Genomic DNA, 19644 nt, shown 5'->3' with positions numbered 1-19644 from the left:
CCACGGGGATGAAAACAACCTACCTAAATTCTGGCGATGCAAGCATGCAGCATACAAGTCTGGCGTCGCGTCGGGAAATAGCCATGTTGAGCAGTGAGCTCAGCACGTACACAGATGAAAGCCTTGCTTGCTGATTGGTCCGGCGGCCCCGCCCCACCGTGCCGCCGGACCAATCAGCAAGCAAGGCTTTCATCTGTGTACGTGCTGAGCTCACTGCTCAGCATGGCTATTTCCCGACGCGGGCATTAGGCTGTTTTTTGTCATTTCGGGTGGGGGATGGCAGCAGCAGCAGCAGCCTGAAAAAGAAATCATCCTGGCCGGGTTCGGTGTCATGCTCCGGAGCTTCTACAGCCTTCCTATCTCCCTCTCCCTTCTACCTGCAGCTCTCTTCGGCAACTTAGCAGCAACGATCGACACAAGCTTCTGGCGTCGGGGCCTACCCTCTGCGAGTCCCGCTTGTTTCAACTTCCTTTTTCCACAAAGGTGGGACTCGTAGAGGGAAGGCCTCGATGTCGGCAGCTTGTCTTGATCACCGCTGCTGACGAGTTGCTTAAGAGAGCCGCGGAGCAGGGGGGTGTTGCCAGGTGCAGGTAGAAGGGAGAGGGCCAGATGCAGGACTCGTGGGTGAGGGAGGAGAAGAGAGAGGGGAGAGAAACAAAAGGAAATATTTCATACTGGGCTGGGCCGGAGTGGAGAGAGGGTGGAAAGATTCTGGCTACAGGGTGCAGTAACAAAGGAAAAGGGGGGAAAGCTGAAAATAGAGATAGTGACACAAAGAAGAGAAAGGGTAAGCAGGACCTTCTGAATAAGGATAGAGATACAGAGGGGACATGAAGAGGAGGTGAAATAGAGACATAGAAGTAATGCTGAAAAAGTGTGTGTGGGGGGGGAGATAAAGACATTGAAAGGGCAAATGGTGAATATGGGGTAAAGACAAGGACAGAGACAAATGAAGATTCTGAAAAAGTGGTGAGATAGGGATATAGGTGAGATGGACACAAAGAAGGGTGATGCTGGAAAATAGGTGGAATGGTAATTCTGACAGACACAGAAGGGAAATGCTGGATCAAGGAGAGATGGGGCTCAGGCTGGATGGAATGAGGAGAAATGCCTTGTTGGCCCGGAACTTCCTCTCCTACATCAGAATTGACGTCAGGGAGCGGAATGCTGGTCAGCGTGACGCTTCTGCAGGGAAAGCTTGGGACAGCGGTGGCTTGGGGACTATTCCCCGATGGCGGTGGCAGCAAACCGAGTGGCTTGGGGGAGGGCACGGAGAAAGAAAGAAAGGGGGCAGACAGAGAGACAGAAAGAAGGGGGAACAGGGAGACAGAAAGAAAAAGTTGGGGGAGAGAATGAGGTCTGGAGGAGAGGAAACATACAGGAGGCTGAAAGAAAGGAAGAAAGATTGGATGCACAGTCAGAAGAAGAAAGTGCAACCAGAGACTCATGAAATCACCAAACAGCAAAGGTAGGAAAAATGATTTTATTTTCAATTTAGTGATCAAAATGTGTCTGTTTTGAGAATTTATATCTGCTGTCTATATTTTGCACTATGGCTCCCTTTTACTAAACCGCAATATTGTTTTTTAGCGCAGGGAGCCTATGAGCATTGAGAGCAGCGCGAGGCATTCAGCGTAACTCCCTGTGCTAAAACCTACTATTGTGGTTTAGTAAAAAGGGAGGGGGTGTATTTGTCTATTTTTGTATTTTGTTACCGAGGTGACATTGCATAGAGTCATCTGCCTTGGGAAATGTATATGGCAGATATCTTTGTTTTGTGTTCAAAAGAAAAGGAAATGCATTTCTGGTTTTATTTCTACAGTGTTGAAGTACTTGTTGGCCCTTGCTGTGACTGGTGGGGATCCCCAAGCACCGCCAGCAGAGGACCTCCTCTAGAGATGGTCAGAACTCCCCTCCACCAAGCGCAGCAGTCGCTGGCAGCATCCATGAGCCACTGAGGTGCCAGCATCTGTGACTCAGGGACGCTACTGCTGCCTGCCAAGCTTGGCAAAAGGGACCCCAGGCCAACTGCAAAGGAAGTCCTCAGCTGACAGTTTGTGGGTTCTCATCAGCTGAGTATTTATATTTTATATTTACATTAGAGGTTCTGGTAGAAACCCATTTACAAAGTATGTATTCTTCCCAATTAATATTTCCAAATTAATAGTCTCTTTGCTTATTTGTAAATGGGTCTCTACCAGAGCCTTTAATTCAGTAGCATAATTAAATAAAATAACTATTTCTGAAGTTTATAGGGAAGGATGGTGACGGAGGGGATTCCTCGCGGGGACGGGTGGGGACGGAGGGGATTCCTCGCGGGGACGGGTGGGGACGGAGGGGATTCCTCGCGGGGACGGGTGGGGACGGAGGGATTCCTCACGGGGACGGGTGGGGACGGAGGGATTCCTCACGGGGACGGGTGGGGATGGGTGGGATTTTGGCGGGGACGGGTGGGGACGGGTGGGATTTCTGTCCCCGCGCAACTCTCTAGTAGGCAGTCTCTTCCCCTGCACATAGTTTTCCTTCTCGGGGCTAGGGAGATTCGTCTTGTTATAGTTTTGCTTAGCTCCCTATTTTTTCGGGTTTGTTTTTGATTCAGATAAAAATTTATAAACATTAGAGGCTCTGGTAGAAACCCGTTTACAAAGTATGTATTCTTCCCAATTAATATTTCCAAATTAATAAAGTCTTTTTGCTTATTTTTAAATGGGTTTCTACCAGAGCCTTTAATTCAGTAGCATAATTAAATGAAATAACTATTTCTGTAGTTTATAGGGACAGGCGGGGATGTAGGGGATTCCTCGTGGGGACGGGCGGGGACGGAGGGGATTCCTCGCGGGGACGGAGGGATTCCTCGCGGGGACGGGTGGGGACGGGTGGGAGTCCTCACAGGGACGGGTGGGGACGGGTGGGACTTTGGCAGGGACGGGTGGGGACGGGTGGGATTTCTGTCCCCGCGCAACTCTCTAGTTTGAACTCTTTCCTAGTTACTATGATGTTTTCTTGTGTTCATTTAGCTGTCACAGAAGAGGCTGCTACACTGAGATTGCATTGCCTTTACTTCGGAACCTGACCATTGTTGAACAGCCGGTGAACTTGACTAGCCTTACGCAGAGATACACTGAGAAAGCCACAGACTTCATCCAGCGTGCTAGGTAAGCGCGGAAGAAGTGCACTGCCGCTGCTTTGTGGTGTCCAGCAGTCCATTGCTCTGCATCATTCATGGATCAATCGGGATAAGGATTCATTTCAAACATCTGCAGGGCAGGTTACTTATTAATGTCTACGGAGCGGACTTTGTATATTCCGGGGGATTTCAAAGTTACAGTACGTGTGCGCATCATGATCCACTTTTATGGAATCAGTTTTCTGTACACATGAGGATAGCCACAGACAGAAACTGTTGAAGGGTTTATCATTTTTTAAAGCATTTGTGAATATAACATGATGGCTCACGTACTGTTAAGTCCCACTTTTTATTTTTTTATGTTGAAAATTTGACCAAATTTACGGTGACAGGTCAAAAGCGCGCGACGACAAAGGCGCGACAACAACCCAGCGCAGACAACTGAGCGCAAGGCGGAAGCGCACCGAAGAAAAACAGTATTTTAAAGGGCTCCGACGGGGGGTGTGGGGGGGAATCCCTCCACTTTATTTAACAGAGATCGCGCCGGCGATGTGGGGGGTTTGGGGGGTTGTAACTCCCCACATTATACTGAAAACTTCACTTTTTCCCTAAAAAAGAGGGAAAAAGTTAAGTTTCCAGTAAATGAGGGGGGTTACAACCCCCCAAACCCTCCACAACGCCGGCGCGATCTCTATTAAGTAAAGTGGGGGGGGTTTCACAGCAACACTCCCCGTTGGAGCCCCTTAAAATACTGTTTTTCTTTGACGTGCTTCCACCTTGCGCTCAGTTGTCTGCGCTGGGTTGTCGGCACGCCTTTTTCGGCACGCGCTTTTGTCTACGAACCAAATTTACACTTCACATATGAACTATACAAGACTTAGAATGAACAACATTACAAAGGCCGGATTCTAAAAGCGTGACTATTCTTATTGTCTAGAGAGCTTAGTTGGGTTCTGTTTTACAGAGGGGCATGTAGTGCAGTGTTCTTCAACCACCGGTCCACAGAAATTTCCTGCCGGTCCACAGGGCCAGCACGTGCATCAGGCCCAAAACAGTGTTCTTCAGCCGCCGGTCCACGGTGCGATCGATGCGGTGTTATCTTCGAGCCAGCTCCCTTTTCCTAATTGATTCAGTGCAGAAAGCCACGGGCAGCGGCTCCTACGGGTGTCCTCCGCCTGAACCAGAAGCAACGTCAGAGGGAAGGCTTCCAGATGAGGCACAGGACGTGCAAGGTGCAATTAGTACTATTATGGGGGCGGGGACTGGGGTGGAGATTGGGTAGAGATGGGCGGGGTCTGGCCCACGACTTAGCCCCGTGTTCTTCAACCGCCGGTCCACGGACAGATGCCGGTCCACAGAATAATTGTTTAATTTCTGCCGGCCATAGGTGTAAAAAGGTTGAAAAACACTAATGTAGTGTAATTGCCAAGTATCACAGCCCTTTCTGCGTGTATAGCACGCGTGACTCCATGCGCACAGTTACAGAATTGCGCGGTAGTGTTTGTGAGGAAGGTAGAGTCCTGTCCTGGACTCAGCCTGTAGGATTAGCTTATTGGCACAGTGGCTGCATTAAATATTTCACAACACTTAATCTGCCCTTCTCATGACTTGCTGCATGCTGTCTCCTTCTGAATCGTCCACTGTAACCTTATTAACTACCATATCATTATTTGACTTTGTCCATAAAGCATCCCAGAGGTCTGATATTCAGCTGAAAGCTAATCTGACATTTGGTGAATGCTGGGGAAGACGGGGGATTTGAGATCCAGCATGTGATAGCCAAACGGGAGGCGCGTAATGTTCTATAAACAGGCCGAGAAAGGACTTTATCTTCTCAAAAGTTAAATTTATACCAGCTGGAAATGTACAGGGCACTCAGATGGTTCTCGTGTTATGTAACTATTATGAAACTAGTCTTTAAGCCTGTTATATTAATGGGTACTAGAATAGATGTGTGTGTGTCTTTCTTTCTTTCTCTCTCTCTCTTTCCTCGGCAGTCCACCACCACCCCTTCCCTGCTCCCCATGTCAAGCCAATGTGAAGGAAAAGCCTCAAACCCCCCCCCCCCCACACACACACACACCACCTTAAGTGAAACAAAGTGTGGGAAAATTTGCCGGGGGTAAGTCACGACATTGGCATAAAAAATCCTTTCACATCGGGAAATGTTTAAAGTCTTAAGCAATGCAGGGAGAGACTCAAATTTTGTATTAAACACTGTTAAATTAGTGCTATCTTCTTTCAGATAACCATGAAGAGAAAATATACTTATCCCACGCTGAAGCAGGTATATGGAGCAAGTGTCAAAGTGACGCGGTGCCCAGCGTTTCGCCGGAAACAGCTGTTTCAGGATGTGCCGGCTCTAAACCGCTTGAATCTCCTCTGCAGAGCAGCTATTTCCGGCGAAGCACTGGGCATCTAAAATTAGATATTAAATGCGTCTTTAAAAAAATAACTTTTAAGAAATTTTTTTAATTGGTTAAGGTCTTTTTCCTCTCTAATATACTGGGGAAGTGAGTTCTACAGTTGGGGGGCCATTACTGAGAACATATCCTGTCTTCTAGTACCTATGATTTTCAATGAGGAGATTTTGTGATGTCAAACGAAGGGACTGGTAGGCTAAGATGTTTTTGAAGCCTCTGCACTGACAGGGATTCAGACATTTATTTTCACCTTGCTCTTCTATTTGGGTAGAAGGGTGTTATATTGAGTACTGTATTATATTTGCCTTCCACACTTGTGTTTGTGGATCTATTGTCTGGGGTATAAGCATGTACATCCCTTGTATACTTATCTTCCTAGGGGTGAGGTTTGCTGATACATATAACTTATAAATACACACACAAGATTAGCCCCCTTTTACTAAGACATGGTAGAGGCTTCTACTGCTGCCCAGAGCGCTAAATGCTCATAAAATTCTTATGAGCGGAGAAGCATCGGTGCATTTAGCGTTCCAGGCCGCAGTACTGTACTGTGGCTTCGTAAAAAGGGGCCTTAATTTGTGTCTGCCTCAGAGCACTTGTATACGTGTGCTAATAGTTTGTATGGTGTAATTTTCAAAGGTGTAATTTTCAAGTTTTATTAAAATTTGTAATCCTGCATATCAAATTTCTAAGTGGCTTACAGTTATAAAATCATAAAATGATGGGAGGTCTAAATTATGGTAGTAGGTTCAACTTATACAATAAAGTTCTAGTGAAAAGTAAATAAGTTCCAAGGCATCTTGGAACTTCAGAGGTGACACTCATTGGACCAGAATAGGCTGCTATTCAATATATTCATAAATGATCTGGAAACAGGGACAAAGTGTGAGATAATAAAATTTGCGGATGACACCAAACTATTTAGTGGAGCTCAGACTAAAGAGGACTGCGAAGAATTGCAAAGGGACTTAAATAAACTAGGGGAATGGGCGACGAGATGGCAGATGAAGTTCAACGTTGAGAAATGTAAAGTATTGCATGTGGGAAGAAGAAACCCGAGGTACAACTATACGATGGGAGGGATGTTATTGAATGAGATTACCCAAGAAAGGGACTTGGGGGTAATGGTGGACAGGACAATGAAGCCGACGGCACAATGTGCAGCGGCCGCTAAGAGAACGAATAGAATGCTAGGTATAATCAAGAAGGGTATTATGACCAGAACGAAAGAAGTTATCCTGCCGTTGTATCGGGCGATGGTGCGTCCGCATCTGGAGTACTGTGTCCAATATTGGTCGCCGTACCTTAAGAAGGATATGGCGTTACTTGAGAGGGTTCAAAGGAGAGCGACACGTCTGATAAAAGGGATGGAAAACTTTTCATACGCTGAGAGATTGGAGAAACTGGGTCTCTTTTCCCTGGAGAAGAGGAGACTTAGGGGGGATATGATAGAGACTTACAAGATCATGAAGGGCGTAGAGAGAGTAGAGAGGGAAAGATTCTTCAAACTTTCAAAAAATAAAGAACAAGAGGATATTCGGAAAAGTTAAAAGGGGACAGAGTACGGTAACGGGGGTTCAAGAAAGGATTGGACAATTTCCTGCTGGAAAAGGGGATAGAGGGGTATAGATAGAGGATTGCTTCACAGGTCCTGGACCTGTTGGGCCGCCGCATGAGCTCAGGTCTGATGGACCTCAGGTCTGACCCAGCGGAGGCATTGCTTATGTTCTTATGAAATCAATTCTGGCCCAATGAGTCTCCAAGATGCCTTGGAACTTATTTACTTTTTACTAGAACTTTATTGTATAAGCTGAATCTACTACTGTTTGGATATGTTTAACTTAACTGGGATAATAGTTTCGAATTATTGTGCCTATAGCTCTATCCAGGTCTAAATTATAACCATTACAAGACATTACTATATTTGCTCAATCTAAACTGACTTTGCTTATGAGGGGTTAAGGGGAAACATACAATATTGATAGGAAAGTACAAGGGGGAGAGGGTAATTACATCTGTGAGCGAAGACAGTATCAAACGCGTCTTTGAACAAGAATGCCTTTAGGTTAGATTTAAATCTGTCAAGAACTTTTTCTTCCTGATGATTAGGCATTGAATTCCATAGCTGAAGACTGTGATTGAGAATATTGACGAGCGTGTAGTATCATATGTTATTTGTTGGGGTGATGGTATTACTAGTAGATGTTGATTTTGGGATCGGAGTGTTCTGGTAGGTGTATAGGGGACGAGCATTCTACTTATGAATTCTGGCTTGTGTGAGTTTATGGTTTTAAAAGCCAATAACAATATTTTGTAAGTTATTCTGTAGGAGATCGGTAACCAGCGAGCCTTTATCAGTAGCAGTGTTACATAATCGTATTTTTTTGTTTGTTTTGTTATGAGCTTAATTGCTGTGTTTTGTATTATTTGTAATCTTCTTAGTTCTTTCTGGGTGATTCCTTTATAGAGAGCATTGCAGTAGTCTATTCTTGGTACAATGAGAGAGCGATTTACTTCAGCGCATATCTGCCCGTCATAAAATTACCTTGTAAAATGTTAGCAAGGAAACTTAGCATAGGGAGAGGTATGGCCAGTAGGAAAAAGGAGGTATTGATGCCTCTGCATAAAATCTGTTTTACTACTTGGGATCTAGCTAGGTACTTGAGACCTGGGCTGGCCACTGTTGGAAACAGGAGACTGGGCTTGATGGACCTTTGCTCTGTCCCAGTATGGCAATTCTTATGTTCTTTTACCGAAGCTTCTGAGCATTTAGTGCTTTTTAAGCTTTATTAAAAGGGCCCCTTAGATTATGAGTCCTTAGAAGACCTGGAAACACCTGCTGTAACATGTATTGAGCTATAACTGAAAAAAAGGCTTGAGCTATGTCCAAAATCCCTTCTGCAGATTAGTTTCTGAGATTGCTGCTGATCCTCGACAGATCTGTTCTTTAGTGTCCTCAGTTAATTCAGTAAAACAGCTTCTTAAACGTGGTCCTTTAGCAGGAGGTTCAGAGGTCTGTGGTAAATTGATCGTGACTGCAATTTCCTGGCTCAAGCTGGATGGTATAATTAAGGCAAGATAAACAGTCATTGATTGTGTGAGAAGAGTTGTCTTCCTGGTTAATCAACCATAATTAGTTAATTGCAACACTGAGTTCTCCTCTTTCGATCGGTGGCCAGTGATAGAATTCAAAAAAGCGTGGGATAAAAATAGAGGATCTCTAATTAGAAAATGAAGGATGTAAATTAAAGAACTAAGGCCAGTATTGGACAGACCTGCACGATCTGTGTCCCATATATGGTGATTTGGTATAGGATGGGTTGGGGTGAACATCAATGTGAACCCTACTAATATGGAACATGAGGATGTTACTGGCCAGACTTTACGGTTGATATCCTGCAAACAACGGGATGGTTGGATAGGCTGGAGTGAGCTTGGCGGCAACATCAACATTTGGAATCTAGGACAAATCCAGACTTTACAGTCTACGGTCCAGAAGTATCAAAGAAGAGACACATTAATCAAATAATGTATTTATTAAATGAGTATCACTAACGGGCCGTCATTTACTATGTTACTATGTTCATTTACTTTTGACTGTTTGGGTGAAGTGACTTTGTCTGTGCTACAGGTTACACAGGCATTCTCCAGAAACAAGCAGGGACCATGCAGGCACACTTGCTAATATTATTGTATTGTGCCGGATTTCTTACATCAAATGTCTATACGTATTTACCCAAGAACACAGGTGTCTCCAAGTCACAAAGAGACCAAAGATCAGTTTTGTGATGTTACGTAAATATGTTTGTTTCCAAACATTTGCAGATATGCTCCCCAAAAATGTTAGAATCGTTGCTATAAGCAGTTAATTTCTATTTTCATTTGAAAGGAAGCTCTGGAATGAGAGGGCATAGGATGAACATAAGAACTACCATCTCCGGATCAGACCTACGGTCCTTCAAGTCCGGTGATCCGCACACGCGGAGGCCCAGTCAGGTGTACACCTGGTGTAATAGTCACCCATATCCCTCTATGCCTCTCGTAAGGAGATGTGCATCTAATTTGCTTTTGAATCCTAGAAAGGTGGATTCCGCAATAACCTCCTCTGGGAGAGCATTCCAGGTGTCCACCACTCGTTGCGTGAAGCAGAACTTCCTGATATTTGTCCTGGACTTGTCCCCCCTTAGCTTCAGTCCATGTCCTCTTGTGGAAGTTAAGAGGTGATAGGCTCCAGAGTAATCTAAGGAAATAGCTTTTTACAGAAAGGGTAGTAGATGCGTGGAATAGTCTCCCAGAAGAGGTGGCGGAGACAGAGACTGTGTCTGAATTCAAGAAAGCCTGGGATAGGCACGTGGGATCATTGAAGAGAGAGGAAGAGATAATGGTTACTGCGGATGGGCAGACTAGATGGGCCATTTGGCCTTTATCTGCCGTCATGTTTCTACATTTCTGTGTTTCAGTATTGGTTTCTCCTGAAAGCCAGAATCAGTGATCTGAATGTTGTGTCTCGTGTGAAGTCCGCATCCGAAGGCTGGTTGTCGTTTTGACAGGAGATTTGGCAGTTGCTTCACATCTTAGATTTTTAACAAACTAAGGTTTATGTTAAAAAGAAAAAAGTGCATACATTTTCTTTTTAACAATAAAACAGTAGTGTTCATTAGCACATTATCAGATCAATCATTAATTTATTCAATTTTCTATGACCAGAGATCCAATCTATCCAATATGGAGATCCATACTACACTAAGATATGTCATCCAAGAAAGAAGTTAACGGCCCAAGCCAACATAACCAAAGCTAAAAGTTTGCAGAGTTATGCAGTTGATATGCCTGTGTCTTGAGGTATAAGCCACATACCCTACTGTAGCTCAGCAGGTCACATATTTTTGCTTAGCAGCAATGTGTTAATTTTGAATTTCAATACATTTGTGTTTTGTGGATGATGTGCAAAAAGTAAATTACCGTATTTTCACATAGATAACGCGCACCCGTGTAAAATGCGCACACGGGTATAGCGCGCAAAAAACACATATTTATGTACATAAATTTTTATATACCGCGCACACCCGTATACCACGCATGCTGCCCGACTCTCCTTTCGCCCGCCCCGACTCTCCTCTGGAGACCCTGACTCTGTTTTCGCCCGCCCCGACTCTCCTTTCCTCCTTGAAGTCCTGTCCCTACCCTGAAAGCCTGATGCCCCCCCCCCCGACGTCCGATTCACCCCCCCGCAGGACCGCTCGACCCCCACCCCGAAGGACCGCTCGCACGCACCCGCACCCCCACCCTGAAGGACCGCTCGCACCCCCACCCCGAAGGAGCGCTCGCACTCCCACCCCGAAGGACCGCTCGCACCCCCACCCGAAGAACCGCTCGCACCCCCACAGCCTCACTCCCCTCCCCCATGGAGAAGCTGTCTACCTTGTTTCCGGATGCCAGCGAGCCCAGCTGTTTCCTCTGCCGGCGGTCCCGCCCCTTCTCTGAGCCCTGCTGCACTGCTTTTTCTTCCGGCGGTCCCGCCCTTTCTATGACGTCAGAGAAAGGGCGGGACCGCCTGAAGAGGAAGCAGCGCAGCACAGGGCTCTGAGAAGGGGCAGGACCGCTGGCAGAGGAAGCAGCTGGGCTGGCATCCGGAAACAAGGTAGACAGCTTCTCCATGGGGGAGGGGGGAGGCTGTGGGGGTGCGAGCGGTCCTTCGGGGTGGGAGTGCGAGCGCTCCTTCTGGGTGATGAATCGGGCATCGGGGGGGGGGAAACTATGTAAAAAAATTTTTGTACAACGCACTCACGCGTATAACGCGCAAGGGTATGCGCGGTTTGTAAAAACCACGTATAACGCGCGCGTTATATGCGAGAAAATACGGTACTTGTAAAAACCTGTAGGGTTTTTTTTTAACAAAATGTGATTTTGAATGAAATGTGAATCCCCTGGCAATTTGGGGGAGGGGTGTTTTGGGGTTGTTGTTTTTTTTTTGCTCATTTCAGTCTTCTTGACTGTGTTTGTATTCATGCGGTTGGCTGCTGTAAAGTATCTGTATCTGCTGTAAAGCCAAATTAGAGACGTCTCTTGCCACAATCTCCAAACACTATTTATGGTCATCAATGAGGGTGAACTGTGTCATGAGCTTTACATCTGGTCACTGATTCTCCCAGGAGAGCTCAGAACGCTGTACATGAGTTTATTCCAATTCCAAGCTAAAATAGTTAACTGAAAACTTGAAGTGACTTGGCATTCACTGACATACTATTACTTACATTGTAGTTAAAGAAAACCGATTGACGAATGCCAACATATTCTCTTCTTTTTTTTTTTTAATTTCTTTATTCTTTTTCAAACTTACATCAAGTGCACAAAAAGAACAACATGAAATACTATCGTATCACACTTGAACATCATACATTATATTCTTAATATGTAAATTAATTAAAAACCCTCCCCCCCTCCCATCTTTCTATCCAATCATTAAAACTCTCATATTCCTTCAAAATTTCAATTTTGCTACATCTTATCTTCCAATTCCCCCACCCCCCCTATGTATATTATCAAAGAAAAATGATGCCTATTCACTACAAAAATCAACCATCGGCCTCCATATCTTTAAAAAAATTTTATAACTTCCTTTCTGTATTGCAATTGCTCTTGGGCAAGAGCAAAGTGGAAATGTCCAATCAGATTGGTGCACAAAAAAGTGTCTTTCAACGCATCTGATAAATCCAATGGTCTTTATTAATCCAAAATAGCTCATACATCCAACGAGTCGTTGAGTTGCTTTGGATATATGAGCTATTTTGGATTAATAAAGACCATTGGATTTATCGGATGCGTTGAAAGACACTTTTTTGTGCACCAATCTGATTGGACATTTCCACTTTGCTCTTGCCTGTTTGATTTTTGTGGAATTGTTTCCCCTGTTTTATTGTGTTGCAATTGCTCTTTCCATCTTGTAAATATGACACAGGGAATTCCACCAAAACGTATAATTGAGATTACTATAATTTTTCCAATTGTTAGTAATATGTTGCATAGCAACACCCGTCATTATCATCAAAACCTTATTGTTATGTGCTAATAATTGACTTTTTTTTCCTCATAGACATACCGAACAGAACCGTATCATATGATATTTCCACATGATTTTCCAATAAGCAATTTATTTGAGACCAAATTGAATTCCAAAAATTCCTAATGCAGGGGCAATAAAAAATTAGATGATCCAATGTCCCCACTTCTAGATTACAGTGCCAGCATCTATTAGATTTAGAGCTATCCAACTTTTGTAAACGAACTGGGGTCCAAAAAGCTCTATGTAATAAAAAGAACCAAGTCAGCATATTCTCTTCTGTTTTATCTAGTGAAAGTGGTCAACCATTCTTCCTGTACATCGCTCTTGCTCATATGCACGTGCCACTCTCAGTTCCGCAAGGCCGTGGAAACCTGTCCTGCAAAGGGCCATATGGAAGTACTTTACGAGAGATGGATGAATTAGTCAGAAAGATAAAGGAGAACGTTGACAGCACAGTGAGAGAAAACACAGTCATTTGGTTTACAGGTAAGAAAAGTAGACTCTGATGAAACAGGCTAGCTCCACTTTATCCACTTCTGAAGCTGATACTTAGCCATATTGTAGGTAGAAAGTCTGGCTAGCAGTTTTAGTTCCTGACATGTGAGCCAATATGGAGGAGATGGCCAGTAGGAAAAAGGAGGTAAGACTCTGGTGAGACCTCATTTGGAATATTGTGTACAATTCTGGAGGCCGCACCTTCAAAAAGATATAAAAAGGATGGAGTCGGTCCAGAGGAAGGCGACTAAAATGGTGCCTGGTCTTCGTGATAAGGCGTTTGGGGACAGACTTAAAGATCTCAATATGTATACTTTAGAGGAAAGCCGGGAGAGGGGAGATATGATGGAGACATTTAAATACTTCTGTAATGTAAATGCGCATGAGTCGAGTCTCCTTCATTTGAAAGGAAACTCTGCAATGAGAGGGCATAGGATGAAGTTAAGAGGTGATAGGCTCAGGAGTAATCTAAGGAAATACTATTTTACAGAAAGGGTGGTAGATGCATGGAACAGTCTCCTGGAAGAGGTGGTATAGACAGAGACTGTGTCTGAATTCAAGAGGGCCTGGGATAGGCATGTGGGATCTCTTGGAGAGAGAAAGAGATAATGGTTACTGTGGATGGGCAGCTCTCTGACCTCACAATGCAGGTGCACAGAGCCTTAGCCTATAGGAAGAGGAGATGCAAATATTAAGAGCGTTAGCCAATAGAGAGAGGGGAGATATGATAAGAGACGTTTAAATGCCTACAAGGCATAAATGTGCATGAGTTGAGTCTCTTTCATTTGAAAGGAAGCTCTGCAATGAGAGGGCATAGGATGAAGTTAAGAGGTGATAGGCTCAGGAGTAATCTAAGGAAATACTATTTTACAGAAAGGGTGGTAGATGCATGGAACAGTCTCCCTGAAGAGGTGGTGGAGACAGAGATTGTGTCTGAATTCAAGAGGGCCTGGGATAGGCATGTGGGATCTCTTGGAGAGAGAAAGAGATAATGGTTACTGTGGATGGGCCATTTGGCCTTTATCTGCTGTCACGTTTCTATGTCTAACATCGATAGTCTTATCTTATATTATATAATTCCAGAGTGTGCAGGCAGGATAGACTGTGCTCATCTTTATCTGCCATCATTTACTATGATACTGATTAGGTTCAGTGAAAAAAAAAGGTGCCTGAGGCTTTTCTAAGTAAAACCTAATTTTCCTGCTTTTACCCCTCCACATTGAGCAAAACATTTTGTGACCTGCTAAAGAAACAGAATTATTCAAAATTTGCAGTTCGACTGATTTTTGGGTTGAAAAAATGGGAACACATAAGTCCCTATTATCAAAAACTACACTGGCTACCTCTAGAAGCAAGAGTTTTGTTTAAATTTTTTTGTCTTTGTTATAAATCAATATTTGGTCTGGCCCCTATGTACTTGGTTTCTCAATTTAATCTGGATAGTTCTATCAGGCCCACACGTAGAATTCATATATTCACCTATCCGACAATAAAGGCCGGCCGCTGGAAAGAACTCTTGCTTTCCAGGTAGGGAAATGGAACGATTGGCTGGGTAACATTATCATGCATTCCTCATCCTATTTTAGGTTTTAGAAAATCAGTAAAAACAAAATTGTTTAATCGATTTGTAACCTAAGAATTTTACTGTTTTTACTTCTTTTATTCTCTATGTATGTATTTGATGATTTTACATCATGACTATTTCTCTGATTGTCCAGCACTTCTTATTGTAAACCGCCTCGAACTATTATGACTTTGGCGGTATATAAGAATAAATTATTATTATTCCTCATCTCCCATGTTTCGTTCCTGAGTGAGGGAAAAACATTTTCACAGGAAAATGTATATGTTGTGTCCTTCCCCTGTCAAAGTAAGGACAGTTCCGTTTTCTGTTTCCACAGATATCTGGATCCTGATAAATAGGCAATAGAAGGCAACTAACAGAAAAATAAGGGTTATTTTTGTAGCCAGCTTTTTCTGTAGCATTTTAAATCAATGTATTGTACTGTAGTTTATGATTAAGCTCTTTCTTTTGTTGCAGGGGATAACGGACCATGGTCTGAAAAATGTGATTTTGCAGGATCCGTCGGGCCATTCATCGGAGCCTGGCAAACTGAACGAGGTAAAGTCCGGGGCACCATTCAATCCAGGTTTAATCCACCCAAAATCTTTTATAGTCCCTGGAGGGCAAATATGGAAAAGCACCAAAATAACCACTATTATAAAAGCAAATATGTGGGAATACGTCAGCATAAAAAGGAATGACCCAATAAACAACCATGGCAGTCGGCATTTATTTATGCCAATTTTATTTTATTGAACCAAAGTACAGCATTTAGAAGCTCAATCTCTAAAACAGGGGTGTCAAAGTCCCTCCTCAAGGGCCGCAATCCAGTCGGGTTTTCAATCATTTTTATTTATAATACAGAAAGAAAACAAAATACAATGTAATTGTACCAGCACAGTACTAAAAATGACCAAAATATTTAACAAAAAAAACCTCACTATCATTCAAACATTCCAAACTCTCCCCCTACCTTCACACACCAATCAATCTGTAAAAATGACATGTAATGTTTCTTCCGGAAAACGCTGAAGACCTATCTCTTCAACTGAACAGAGCTAACGGATAACCACCTCCTAGCTCCCATTCTTGATTTCCTTCTCTCCTCCCACTCTCCTGCTCCCCTTCCTTTAACTCCTTGCTACCGTCCACTTCCCTCTTCCCTTCCCATGCTCCCCTTGCTCCCCCTCCCCTTCTCTCTCTACGTCTTCTCACCTGTCTCTTCTTCGAATGCCTATCATTTTATTGTCCTGTAACTTTATTGTGAATGTCAGTTGTAACCCGTTCTGAGCTCCCGGGAGAACGGGATAGAAATCTAAACAAACATAAATAAATAAATAAAACATGTCGATCTTCTCAAATCCCTACCCCCCTTACTGTTTCAGTCATTAGTCCAACACAAAATCTTTTCCCATTCTCTAAAATGTCTATCTTAAAATCCCTTTCATTGAGCTGTAAGGCATCCATCTCCACCAGAATTTTTCATCTTGCCTTCCAGTCCCACAAGTAGGGTCCTGAGCTTTGCTTCCAATGTGTTGCAATGATATAGCGAGCAGCTGAAAGTCTCAAATGTTTAATTAGTTGTTACCACCAACGGCCCCCAATGTTGTCCATACTCAACAGACACTGTTGTGGGGAAATTCATAAGATGGTGCTCTGACAAGCCAGCGTCAAGAATTTCTTTCTGGCAGCAGCAGCGTTCACAATTCACTGCTCTACCAGTTTGGGCCATCCGCTCTGCCGGGTCCTGCCTACTTCCCATTTCCATGAAGGCAGGATCCGGCAGAGAAGAAGGTCCGACGCTGGCAAGAGTAGCAAATTGTAAACGTTGCACAACTGACTGCAGGGTGATAAAGGGAGGGAGGGACAGGAGGGGGAGAGAAATGCTGTACCCGTTTGGGGAGAGGGAGAAGAAAGGGAAGGGAAGGGAAAGGAGATGAAAGAGAGATGCCAGACCATGGGAAAGGAAGGAAGGAAAGAAGATGCCAGGCCATGGAGGGGAGGAAGAGATGCCAGGGCATGGGGTGAGGAAAGGGAAGGAGACAGAGTTGCTAGACTAGGGAGAAAGGAGGGAGGGAGGGAAAGGAAAGAGAGGAATCAGCATGGAGGGGGAGGGAGAGATGGAAGGGAAGGAGAGGAGAGAGATGCCAAGGTATGGGGAGCAGGAAAGAGACTGAGATGCCAGACCATCGGGGAGGGAGGGAAAGGAAGGAAAGGAGATGCCAGAGCATGGAGGGAGAGATGGAAAGAGAAGAGAGGAGAGAGATCCCAGGGCATGGGGAAAGGGAAGCAGATGAGAAGGAGGGAAGGAAAGGAGAAGAGAAAGATGCCAGAGCATGAGGGAGTGGAGACAGAAAGAGAAAAATGGAACGGACAGAGAAAGAGGGTGGATGCTGGATGGAATGGATACTGAAGAGAAGATGAGAAGAGCAGAAACCAGAGATAACTAAAAGTAGAAAAAAAAAATTTCTTGTTGCTTTAGAACAAAGTAGTATTGTAGCTGTATTGATAAACATTTATAAATAGAAAATGGAAATAAGATAATCTTTTTATTGGACTAATTTTAATACATTTTTTTACTAACTTTTGAAGACCAAAATCTCGCTGCTCCTTGTGACCCTGGGCAAGTCACTTAATCCCCCCATTGCCCCAGGTACATTAGATAGATTGTGAGCCCACCGGGACAGATACCGGGAAAAATGCTTGAAGATATGAATAAACTCATGTAAACCGTTCTGAGCTCTCCTTGAACAGTATAGAAAATCGAATGAAAAAAAAAAATTAACATGACCTTGGTAAATTGTATGGCAAAGTACCTTGACATGGACATAAAATTTCTACCCAGGCGTGCAGTACAAACTAGATCCCTTAGTTCATGTCAGTTTTTCTTTTCCTCATTATTCTATCTATAGTGCTTAAACTGCTCAGACCACAAAAATAATAATAATAACTTTATTTTTATATACCGCAATACCACAAATAGTTCAGAGTGGTTTATAGAGAAAGAGACTGTATACAGTCAGTGATAATGCAAAAAACTTTTGAAATTACATTAGCATGTTAAGATGGGCGTCCTTGTTCTTTTTTTTTAATTCTTTATTGATTTTTAAATAATAACAATGTACTACAATGAATTATCAAGAGCAAATCAGAAAAAGCACTTTACACATACAAACATTTTAAAACAAATAATTTTCTCCCCCCCTTCCCTTAATTAGCAATAATTAGAAATATATACTTATAACTATAGTTTCCATAAACTATATACCATACATAATATTACTATCCTCCCTCCCTCCCTCCCACCCTGGATGTGCAAGGAGGTAATCTAATAAGAAAAAGTACATGTCAGCTAATGTGACCCTATATATGTAATCAATGGACTCCACACCTTATTGAATGCATTACTATGTCCCAAACATTCAGCGTTCATTCTCTCATACTTATAAGTTGAACATAAGTTTGCCCACCAAAATGTGTAATTAAGTCTATCGCAACTCTCCGTTACGTGTAACCATCTGGATGGCTATTCCTGTCATTATTAAGAAAAGCCGGCTTTTATACCGATCCAAAGACAGTTTAAGTTGTAATATAATACCACAAATTATGGCTTCATAAGTTAACGGAATTGATACCTCAAGATTAATTTGTCCCCAAATTGACTTCCAAAAATTAAGTATCAATGGACAATAGAACAACAGATGATCCGAGGTCCCTATGTTAACATGATAGTGCCAGCATCTATTAGATTTAGAACTGTCCAACTTTTGCAAACGAACTGGGGGTGCAAAAAATCCTATGCAATAAGAGAAACCAAGTTTGTCTCATAGATGCTGACGCTGTACATTTCAACCTCCAAGTCCAAATTCGTGGCCATCGAGATGCAGAAATATACTATTTTATCTGGATGCTCCAAATGTCTCTAAAACTATTTTTTGGTTTCTTATTCAAAAATTCAGAAATTAATTTATAAAGCTTGTAACCGAGTTATTTCTTTTCTTGTTGATGATGTGCTGTGGAAGGTTACTTGGCTTTCTTTGCCTGTCCTCCAGGTGGGAGTTCAGCAAAGCAAACAACCTGGGAAGGTGGACATCGAGTTCCAGCCATCGTGTATTGGCCGGGGAAGGTCCCAGCAAATGTTACAAGTCCCGCTTTGCTAAGGTAAAGTCCAAAGAACAAACTGTTATCTGGCTTGGCAATTACTATAATCTGAATTTAACATATGCTGATGGAGCAAAGGATATGAGTTTATTGAGCTTATTAGAAAAGATGAGTTAGGCTGTTGCTTATCAAGTTACAAGGACTTTAACATTAGAAAAGGCTTGTCTGTTCAAAAAACAGAGATGGCAGGAGGGAAACAAAGCTGAGCACAGTGGCTCATTGAGCATTTGTATTTGATTCTTGAATCAAAACAAGAAAGGAACTAAACTAAACTAAACCTTAGGTTTGTATACCGCGCCATCTCCGCAAGTGCAGAGCTCGGCACAGTTTACAGAGTTAAGAGGAAAGGAACTACAATGAAAGGATATAGGAGAGGGACTAAAAAGATAATGAGGGACAGGATACTAGAGAATGGGAGGTGATTAGATTTTTGAAAAGAGCCAAGTTTTCAAGTGTTTGCGGAAGGATTGGAAGGGGCTTGAATTTCTGAGCGGGGATGAGAGGTTGTTCCAGAGTTCTGTGATTCTAAAGGGGAGGGATGTTCCAAGTTTTCCTGCGCGGGATATACCTTTTATAGAGGGGAATGATAGTTTCAGTTTTTGGGAGGGTCTGGTGGAGTGTGGGTTTGAGGAATTCCAAAAGAGTGGGATAACGGGAGGAAGGACGCCATGTGGGATCTTGAAGGCTAAGCAGGCACATTTAAAGAGGACTCTGGAGTATACTGGGAGCCAGTGAAGCTTGGAGAGGAGTGGGGAGACGTGATCGAACTTGCCTTTTGCGAAAATAAGCTTAGCCGCGTCGTTCTGAATTA

The 19644-nt window shown here is 43.3% G+C and overlaps 1 protein-coding gene across 4 annotated transcripts in view; it reads left to right on the top strand.

Annotated features, from left to right (window-relative positions):
• Positions 1–19644, top strand: part of ARSG (arylsulfatase G) — a 125609-nt gene that overhangs the window by 75911 nt on the left and 30054 nt on the right. For 3 of the 4 annotated variants that reach the window (XM_033961190.1, XM_033961192.1, XM_033961191.1), the window contains exons 6-9: positions 3018–3155; positions 12903–13099; positions 15150–15230; positions 18725–18833. In XM_033961190.1, the coding sequence (XP_033817081.1) occupies positions 3018–3155; positions 12903–13099; positions 15150–15230; positions 18725–18833 (525 nt within the window). The remainder of the gene's footprint in view (positions 1–3017; positions 3156–12902; positions 13100–15149; positions 15231–18724; positions 18834–19644) is intronic. The other variant, XM_033961193.1, reaches the window with a different exon arrangement.

This window comes from Geotrypetes seraphini, chromosome 10 (assembly GCF_902459505.1).
Source record: "Geotrypetes seraphini chromosome 10, aGeoSer1.1, whole genome shotgun sequence".
NCBI classification, from domain to species: domain Eukaryota; kingdom Metazoa; phylum Chordata; class Amphibia; order Gymnophiona; family Dermophiidae; genus Geotrypetes; species Geotrypetes seraphini.
This window is presented reverse-complemented; position numbering and strand designations above follow the sequence as displayed.